Source organism: Larimichthys crocea, chromosome XXIII, assembly GCF_000972845.2.
Source record: "Larimichthys crocea isolate SSNF chromosome XXIII, L_crocea_2.0, whole genome shotgun sequence".
Lineage (NCBI taxonomy): Eukaryota > Metazoa > Chordata > Actinopteri > Sciaenidae > Larimichthys > Larimichthys crocea.
The window spans coordinates 4,365,353-4,375,307 of record NC_040033.1 but is presented as its reverse complement, the minus strand read 5'-3'; the positions used below and the strand labels follow the sequence as shown (position 1 = coordinate 4,375,307).

General features: G+C 43.4%; 1 protein-coding gene across 4 annotated transcripts in view; it reads right to left on the bottom strand.

Annotated features, from left to right (window-relative positions):
• Positions 1 to 451: 451 nt before the first annotated feature.
• Positions 452 to 9,955, bottom strand: part of sh3kbp1 (SH3-domain kinase binding protein 1) — a 35,004-nt gene continuing 25,500 nt past the window's right edge. For 3 of the 4 annotated variants that reach the window (XM_027274234.1, XM_019266982.2, XM_019266984.2), the window contains 12 exons: positions 6,896 to 6,965; positions 6,014 to 6,108; positions 5,747 to 5,842; positions 5,577 to 5,628; positions 5,401 to 5,472; positions 3,736 to 3,871; positions 3,560 to 3,630; positions 3,338 to 3,444; positions 3,111 to 3,245; positions 2,428 to 2,639; positions 2,273 to 2,336; positions 452 to 2,173 (listed from right to left, as the gene is read on the bottom strand). In XM_027274234.1, coding sequence (XP_027130035.1) covers positions 2,135 to 2,173; positions 2,273 to 2,336; positions 2,428 to 2,639; positions 3,111 to 3,245; positions 3,338 to 3,444; positions 3,560 to 3,630; positions 3,736 to 3,871; positions 5,401 to 5,472; positions 5,577 to 5,628; positions 5,747 to 5,842; positions 6,014 to 6,108; positions 6,896 to 6,965 — 1,149 coding nt within the window. In that variant the 3' untranslated portion in view covers positions 452 to 2,134. The remainder of the gene's footprint in view (positions 2,174 to 2,272; positions 2,337 to 2,427; positions 2,640 to 3,110; positions 3,246 to 3,337; positions 3,445 to 3,559; positions 3,631 to 3,735; positions 3,872 to 5,400; positions 5,473 to 5,576; positions 5,629 to 5,746; positions 5,843 to 6,013; positions 6,109 to 6,895; positions 6,966 to 9,955) is intronic. The other variant, XM_019266983.2, reaches the window with a different exon arrangement.

Here is a 9,955-nt window from a genome sequence, read left to right as displayed (position 1 = left end):
AGACACACATTTCTTCTAAAGGCCACTGAATGAGAAGGCAGGACTGCTCGAGGTCTTGTGGCTCTGATTGGTTGTTTTATTGATTGCCATTTGTTCCAGCAGCTAAGGTGATGCCAGATGGCACAGGTCTAATTATTATTAACTAAGAGAGCATTAGTGAATGGTCCTCTAATAAGAAGCAGATTCATCTTTCAGATATTTTTCAGCACTAGCCGACAATTTGGACCCTAGATTTGTGGAAGTGCAGCATTAAATATGACTGTGAGTGACTTCAGAGTGCATCCAGTCACACACTTGTACGTTGTTTTATAAGAGTTATCTATGGAGCACCGATTGCTTGAATAAACAGTTGTTCCCTCATACAGGACTGTAGTAAACGGACACATCTTTAACAACAAACTATTCAAATATGGTTGGCATTTTTAAAAAACAAAAACAAAATATGCACACGTACAGTACATAATAGCATCTTTATTACACTGAAATATAAAAGTATATATATATTTATCACTATCCTGGAGAGAAAGGACCAAGTCAAGAAAACAACTTGTAGCCTCAGTTGTAGCAGTTTTCTCCTTGTCATACGAAAGAAAGAAAGAAAGAAAGAAAGAAAGAAAGAAAGAAAGAAAGATTTGGAGTCGAGAACAGGAAGGCCACAGTGACGGGTTGCCATAGATTCTGTGCACACACAAGGAAGGGAGGCAAACAGCCGTACATGCTACCACACATACATACATGCACGCACACACACATACACACACACACACACACACACACACACACACACACACACACACACACTCTGTCTTCCTTTACCTGTAAGGTCCTTTTACTGAGTACATCCCTCAAACCCTGTCCTTCATTTTTACCATTCAGCTGCCGAGCACCAGAAACACCAGATTCACATAGATCTTGGTTTAGATTTTTGGGTGTGTGTGTGATACGACCAGCACAGATATTGTTTGTTTTTTTTGTTGTTGTTTTTTTGTTTTTTGAGGTTTCTAGAGTCGTGGAAGAAAAGTGCAAAAGCAAAAACAGGTCAAATAATAAGTTTCTGTCCACCATTAACTCGATAAATATCATAGATAGGCGCGTTCATGCAGTGACGTCTACTTTTATATTGCAAAAACTTTTTGTTTGCAGCCAAATATCACAGGGTAGTTTTGTCAAATGTGCTTGTAGGTACCTTCTCGTCTAATTCCTGGCAAGAAAGCGAATAAACCTAATTCACAACATGTCCAACTACTACTTCAACTACAGTAAGTTGGTTAAATTTAACTAAGCTAAGCCAACAGGTGAAATATTTGTCTGCAAATCAAAAAGTTATGACACTAAGAAGAAATAGGTTAGGGATAGATGTCCAGATGCTAGTGCTGTTAATGGCCGATGCTTCAAAAAAAATCACCCGCCTGCAGTGTACCATAGAAACATCAAGCTTGTGTGTTAAACAATGTAACCATAACGCTAATGATGTGCCTCAAAGTACAGGCTTTGATTCTAAATGTAATGTAGCCAAATGAAGAAGTCAGGACCGGCCAAAACAACCTCACTTTACAAAAATGTCCCTAGTATGTAGGTCTAAAACTCCAGTCCTCACATGTATGGGAAAATAAGAACACACGCACACACACACACACACATACAGATAAAGAGGCGAAGGCCGCAGAGTGGACACAGAACAGCACAGAGGTCGCCTGAACCAACCGGGCTACGGAAAGGTCGAGTTCCAAGTCACACTTAGAAACACAAAAAAAAAGTACCGGCGAGGTCGTCGCCTCAAACAGCCGCTGGCTGGCTGCTGTTGTTGTTGTTCTGTAGCCATGGCAACACACAGCGACGGGCCGCGGTCAGTCCAGTACCGGTGGCACAACAAGCTTTGACGAGATAGCGGTAAAATCTAAATAACAGAGAAGCCTCTTTAAAAGAAGAACAAAGTGAGTAAACACAGGATAAGGCGGCGTCAGGGAGGGAAGGTGGCTGATTCCGTGATACTGTATTGTTGCTGATGTCGATCGTGATGATCATTTGGCACAAACTTTGTTTCGGCTGAGGTGTCTCCGCCAAACAGTGACAATGTTTTCAAACGCAGGCCGCTGACGCTGGAGTCAGTGCGCCGATAAGGATGGTTACGTCTTCATTTCGACAGGCTCTTCTTTATGTGCTCTACTTCCATCTGCCAAACAAAGACAAACATATGGATTCGTTCGTGTCAGAAAATAGTGAAAACTGGACGAAACAAGCTGGTTTTAATTAATTAAATTTATTCTCTCACCTGTAAACTAAGACGAATCTTCTTCTCATCGTCCAGCGCGTTGGATAACTGCTTCATCTCCTGCCTGAAATACATCCAAACACACGAGATCCATGACCCCGATACACCCGATGTACACATGGCTGTTAATACACACTTCATTCTGCACGCCGTACCTGTGCTGGCTCTTCAGCAGTTCTACGGAGGCCCTCAGGTCTCTCAGCTGGTTCCTGAGTTCCTCCAGTGTCGGGGGGGTAAGAGGTGAATGCCGGAGCTCGGGGGAGGGAGTCAGGCCCGAAGAGGACGACGGGGACGCGGGGCGATGGCTAGAGTTCGGCGGGGTCAAGACAGAGGGCTTGGCGGGCAGCGGTGCTTTACTGTCAGGTGCCTGAGGACACAGATCATAACTTATGAATTATTAGATTTTCCCCATATATCTAAGATCTAACTTTGTAATTTATAAATCTGAAGCTTCCAGTGAAATGACCTCGACATCTCCTGTTTTCAAAGTGAAGAATGACCTTTGAGTCTTATTTTTTTAAGCTTCACGTGGTGAGAAAAATTCACATTTCAATCAATCTGTAATTTATAATCTAAAGAAGATTGTGTGGTATGATTGAAAGCTCCACAACAGCTACTACTGGACCTTGTGGTAAGACTTGGACTGTTGCTAAAAGTTTTAAATGGTCTTTTGCATGAAATATAACTTTAAAATTACTCTAACGTCATCGAAAATTTTGATTATCTGTCGTCAAGCCTCGTCTTCAGTGTCATGCAGATCTGAAACATGAAACTCTGTGCTGTGCTGCCCTCTGCTGGATGGAATAAAGAAATAAAGCGAGGCGGCGCGGCGTCTTACAGAGATGCTTGGAGCTCCTTTCCTCTGGGAAGCGTCTACAGATCTAGAGACAGACTCCGGCTCCTCCTTCCCTCTGTCCTTCTCCTTCCGTTCCTCGACTGCAGGAGAGTCCAGATCGATACTGGACAGGGAAGACTGCGAGAGAGAAAGAGAGAGGGAGATGTGAGAAAAATGATGTGCAGTCTGAAAAACGTCCTTCATGACAGGCCGACTGCAAACACACTCACTGGTGTGATGATCTGTGAGCGAGGCCGGCGGTCTGTGACTCGTGGCCTCGACACCGTCGGATGGCTCAGTTTCTCTGTCGACGACACCACCGCGTCCAGGTCCACATCTGCACACACGGGAAACACAGAAACACGCAGTTTACACGCGTGTGCCGAGACTAAGATGGAACGCTCTGACACCATGTGACCGAGGCACTCATTGCTCCTGTCAGTCAAACTCACCCGCGTCATGTGACCTGTCAGGGGCAGAATCTGGTGTCGAAGCCCCGCCCTCAGACTTGGGGCTTTCACTCCTGAGCAGGTAAACCATACGACAACATTAGGCTGTATAAGCTCAGGGATATATATGCGATGTATGATGCGTTTATATGTGTGTGTGTGGCTGAGCGTGTACTGACGCTAGAGCGGGCGGTCTCTCGGGACGCCGCGGGGGTTGTGAGGAAGAGGAGGAGCTTGTCTTTGGGGGGAGGGGTTTCTTGGGAAGCATAGATGGGAGGGAGGGCTTGGGGATGTCTCCGACCTTCACCTCTTCACCTACACACACACACAAAATCATACAAACACACACATGGATGTTCAAAAAGAACAGACACGGACATGCACTATAACACGAGGGGGCAGTGATGGAGGTAAGAAGGTGCGGCGGTAACAAAAAAAAAAAAGGAACTTAATCTGACCCAAGAGGACTGAAGCAAGCCGAGTTAGGTTTGTTAAAGAGTAAAAACAGGAAGTAGAGGAAGAAAAGTCTGCAGGCAGCCAAGTCTGCAAGAACGGGAAGGAAAAACAAAGCAAGACGCAAAGAAAAGAAAAAAACTGGAGGCTTACAAAGACCAAACGACAGGCGGAAGATCAGGATCTGTAAGTATTGTTATGTAGTTTGTTTTTGGTCTATGAGCTCGCATGAGATTTAATCTTACCCAGAAAGCTGTCGAGACTGTGCTCCTTTTTTTTGCAATTTATTTCCCTAATATCACAATAAAAGCATCAAACCTATTAAATATGTACAATATGCGATCATGTGACAAGTAATCTCATCTCACTGTCGGATTTTAAACTTTGGTTTAAAAGAAAATGAGATAAAACACTTGAGTATTTTTCTTGTACTTTATACTTGCACTCTGCTACATATTAACGGGAACGTTGAACATTTCATTACATTTATCTGACAGCTGTAGTTACTAGTAACTTTCCAGATTAAGTTTTTACATTAAAAAAACACAATAATCTCCTAAAATGCAATAAAAAACTTCAGTGTCTACTTTGTTTTTGAGTTACTTCACCTGTAAACCTCGCAAACAGTTTGCAGAAGTCAAATTATTATTATTCTACAAATAGTTTAAAGTATAAAAATAATTGTAAATCAGGTTTATTTTTCTTTCCTCTCCTATTGAACATCTTACGACCTCTCGAACTTATCTCGTGATCCCCTGGAAGTGGCCTGAACCATGCAGAATCCACTGTGATTGAAAAATAAAGCCTGGTTTAAAGAACTCATCCACTAAAATCATACTATTCCATAACGTTATGCATAATGAGGGCATGGCCTCTTTGAATGACAGGTGGGTGCTGTCACAGGCAGCTCCAAGTACAAACATTACGTGTTTGTGCATTCTCAGATGCATCATATTTGTTTCGCATTGGCAGAACATAACGAGATGATTTCAGAGACAGTTGGAAGTTTGTTGTTTTTCGTACCAGTCGGTGTCAGTTCGTCGAGATCAAACCACAGTGACCAGAGTTTCCTGTTGCTGACTCCAGTTCTTCAATCAAAGCTTTGTTCCTCCACTTTACAAAAGACGGCGAGCATGCTGCGCGTGGTTTTTCTACTACTCTTGTTTCAACGTCTACCCTTCACGGGCTGTTTACAGCTGAGAACCTCGTCCTGTTTCACACTGATCTTTAATGCCGTGAAGCTGTCCAGCAGATGTAATGCTGGATTAGTAACATTAAGCATGTTAGTTAGTGATCTGTCCATTGGCAGCTGAACAGAGTAGTAGAAAGTTGGAAGATGCTGCAGAAGCTGCAGACGACTGAAGGTCGGCCCGAGCAGGACCAGACTGTACCTCGATCCTGGTCTCTCTGGGGCAGATGTTCAGGTCGCTCAGGAGGAACCTTCTTGACCTCCGACTTTTTCTCTACAGGTCAGAGTTCACAGGTTTCTGTTTCTGCTGCCTTTGTCTCTCAGAACATAAAAAATACAAAAGAGGAGATACAAAGAAGACATGCAGTGTTACTGTACCTGTGGTGTGTTTGGCTGAGGGCGCGCTGGGAGGAGGCGGTTTCTTTGGTCTCTGAAAACACACGCAGGCACAGAAGCGTCACAAAAACACTTCAAGAACACGTCGCGTCTTTGAGACTTCCTCGGCTTCGAAAATCGCGGTAAACACAGACAACTTTTGCCAAAATCACCTCTTTCTCCGCTTCTAGCAGCTTGACAAAGTTGTCCGGGAAAACACCTTGCCTTCCCCCGATCTCTCCCATCCACCAGCCCGCATCGGCGCACTCCTGCACCAAAGAGAGAGACGTGTTTAGTCTGAGCTACAGTTTGTCTGCTTGATACATTTATTTAACGTGCACCTGGATGCAAATTGTGTTTTCCTTCCCCCCCACAGGCAAATCAAGAAAAACCAAATGAGACATGAGAGTGTGAGCACACACACACGAACGCCGACTCACCTTGGTGATGATGTTGACGATGTCCCCCTCTTTGATCGACAGCTCGTCTTCATTTTGTGCTTCATATGGAAAGAGGACTTTACATTGCTCACGCCCTGCCGAGACATGTGTGAGAGATGTTACATCGATAAATACCCAGATTATTTCGAAAACAGTTGATTTTTTTTTTGTCATCGTGCTGTTTGTTTCCTGCTGCAGGAAGCGGACCACCTTAGATTACGATAAACAGATCTTCTCGTCACAAAAAGGGCGGCTCAGAAAACTTTACAGGATTTAGAACGAGAGAAAATCAGAGAAGAAAGAAAGTCAGACTAGATAAGATGAAAAAACGAAAAGAAAAGTCCCGACTTTTAGATTAGAAAAAAAGAAGGTGTTTTATGCAGTGACATGCAAAAAATTTCCTTACAGCGTCCATCAAGCTGTAAAAGAACATCTGTGAGTTCAGCCCGCTCATGTTTTCTTTCACATTTGCTTATTGTTTATCTGGATTAGATTTTTTGCAATGCGTTTTGCATTCAGCTCGAATAAATCGTGCATGTCGGAGCTCTCTGCAAACACCTGAACACACGACGACCTGCCACAGCTGCATTTCAGCACTGCGACGATAAAACAAAACCACGCTGGAATGAAAGGAAACCTCTTGCATGAATAGTAGGAAGTGAAGTTTAGAAGACTGCTTTAAAGGCAGCACTCTTGTTTTTCAGCATCTTGAGATGTCGAGTGGACGGAGGAGTCCTCATTAAGACGGATTTGAACAGATTTCTGAAGAGAATTTGAGAGAAATAAACCTTTTGTGTGCATCCAACACGTCTTTTCCTTCAGCTTAACATTTTGAGTGGTATGTCACTCATGTTGTTGTTGAGTGAAGCTGTCACTTCTCACCTTTGGCTTTGCCGTCCGGTTCGGTCTTCATTGTTTCGGGTGCAACGCTCGCCGCCTTCCCCTCGTTGACCTGAGTGAAGGACGGATGGAAGAAAACCTTTTATACATGTAAAATCCTCAGATACATTCACAGATATCGCTCAGACACATTGTGCACACTAGTATAATCACTGAAAGTCAGCCCATTATACAAACAATCCAACATCACACCACTGCTCACTGTACGGTAGTAATAAGAGAGAAATAAACTAAAATCTAAAACCGTCTCTACAATGAAAAATTGCTTTCATACGTAGATAAACAAAGTTCTGATTTGTGACACTAGATTTGAGTCACAGAGATAAAATAACTGAAATCTTATTAACTTACTATTAATCTTATTAATTACTTCAACGTCAAAGCTTAAAAATAGTTCAGTCAGCTGTGCATAAACGTAGAAAGAGTCAGGCACATTGGTAAATATTGATTACTCAAATATTTTGCTCGTCAAAACACACTGTAACACACTTTTACATCCTAATGCTTCAGAACAAAGGGACGTGTTGTGAAACGAGCTTCTGGGTTTTTCTAAAAAAGATGTATGTTAAACTCAAATACAATAAAAATAAAAATACATGAGAACACATCATACGTTATATTTTGCATTTTTTTGCATTAATTATCATTCATCATTTTCTCTTTATTTGGATCCTCATTAGCCACAGGCACAAAAAAGCTGTTTATTTATTTCGAGGTTATATATTCTGATATATCCTGAGGGGAGCGTTAACGTCTGAAACATCGCCATCCCTCGAGTGACGCTGCTGCTCGCATGGCGTGAAATCACCAATGAAACTAAATTTTTTGAAAAATACATTCAGAGACAAAAATAAACAACAATTAAATTCCTCCAGTGAGCAGCACAGCTCCAATTCAAGCAGCTAATTAGTGAGAATGAGATCAGGTTTAGCCCAAAAACCACAAGCTGACGTGATGATCAAGTGTGTATGAGCGCGTGTGTGTGTGTGTGTGTGTGTGTGTGTGTGTTGTGTATGAGTGTGCGCGCTGTGTAGGCTGTTAAAGGAGCCGTTGTTTTCCGGCTGGAGTGGATCCCTCGTTGGTGTTTGTGGAACCAGGGTGGCTCTTCCACAGGAAAACACACACACACACATTCACAAGAACCGGTCTGTCCCGAACACACACACAGCTCTGTTCTGTTCGTCCCACACCACCTCCCCCGCTAGCTTTCCTCCCCTCTCCACACCCTTCCCCTCCTCTCCTCCTCCCCGTAATGAGACCCATGTGGTGCCACAAGCAGTGAGACATCACGCCGACGTCACGGGGAGGTTTTTAAAGTCAAAGCATCTCATGCTACAGTCAGAAGGACTGTAAGAGTTTCTTAATGACTCAGACACAGATACATTTTTCAGAAACTATTATTTAGTGCTGGAGGGACCTCACATGAGCCTGAAGCTACTGTACATGTTCAGGTTTCCACCTGCAGAACAGAGGCAGGAAACGATGGTAAACTTCAAAGTGAATCCTGCATGGTGTGAATGTAGTGAAACAAACATCCTGTAAACACGACGATGGCACGCTAGAAAAAAAGACTCACATCTTTCACTTAAAGGTGCCGTATGCAAGATTATAAGATTATACAGCACATGTCGTTGATCTAACTTAAGAAAGAACTTCCACAAACAGCCTGTGGACTGATTTATTTGGAGGAAAATGGAAAATATAGTAAATGTTTCCTGAAAATGTACTTCTAAGATTATTTTTTTGACCTTTGATGCCTTTAATGATAGTACAGCTGAAGATAGACAGGAAGCAGAGAGAGGTGGAGTGACATGCAGTAAATTAGCCGTCCGATGCGGGATTCGAACCGGGGCCGGCTGCAGCGAGGACTATAGCCTCCACACACGGGGCGGCCGCTTAACCCACTACGCTACAGATCGCCCCAAAATGTACTTCCTACTGCTGCCTATCAACTTGTACTTTGTCCACTGATTGATGTTGAGCAGGTGAAAACTGGAAACAACTGCCCCGCATCCATGAAGCGAGATGCTGATGAGAGGCCTTCAAACCAAAACAATGAGCTGAAAGACCCTAAAACGCTCCGGAGCTGTTAATTAAAAGGATGATAGAGGAGTTTATTATTTTTAATTTTAGTGATTAAAAAGCGGATTTATCGTCACTCTCGCTTCTCCGCCTGTCAGCTGAAGTGGAGGTGCAGACACCCACTGTACTGTGGCCATTTGTGGCAACCAGAGCTCCATGATAATACTTCGTATTTAAACAGAAACTGGACCAAAAAAAAAAGAGATCTCTTGGAGCCAGAAAGTGCTGAAAATATGTTTGCAGGTTAGCATAGAAACTCTTTAAAATCAGGCATTTCTTCATGTCTTGTGGACTTTATACAAATCAGCATGGCGGTGCGGTTATTTCTGCGACCTTCTGGTTCGTTTATGTGAATGAAATCACAGCAGGATGAGTTCTTTCGGGTTCACACTGCTGTATATGTTTGATGGTACACCAGAAAATCTTTAAATCCGTCTGTGGTGGGAAAACCGGAGCAGCCTCTGGCATGTAGAGTTATTTTTTTCTGCACGTGTTCCCTACCATAGAATAAGATCAGCTTCCCCTTGCAACCCACTCGAGACTTTGAGTTCTACATCGAAGGCTGATTTCGAGGTTCAGTGACTTTGACTCACCGCAAGGAAAGAAGAAACTTCCCCTTTTATTTTCTGGCATGAAAGCCAGATGTTCGATCCTGGCACACACACACACACACACGTGTGAAAAATCAAAGCTATCTACGTGAGCTGGCATTATTATCAGACTGTATGCATCCGTACAGCACGGCACCCAAACACTGCTGCTGCACGAGCAGCTGACCTTCCAGTTAAATATAAAGTTGACGTGGCTTCACATGACTCAGTGTCCCCTCCATCCCGGACTGAGACTCCCTCTGTTGTCACATCCTCCTCTGAGATCTGAGCCTCATTAGAGCTCAGAGACTCGTCTCACCATAAAGCAACATAACAGCCTTCCCGCTCAGCAGGACAGGCTGACAAACAT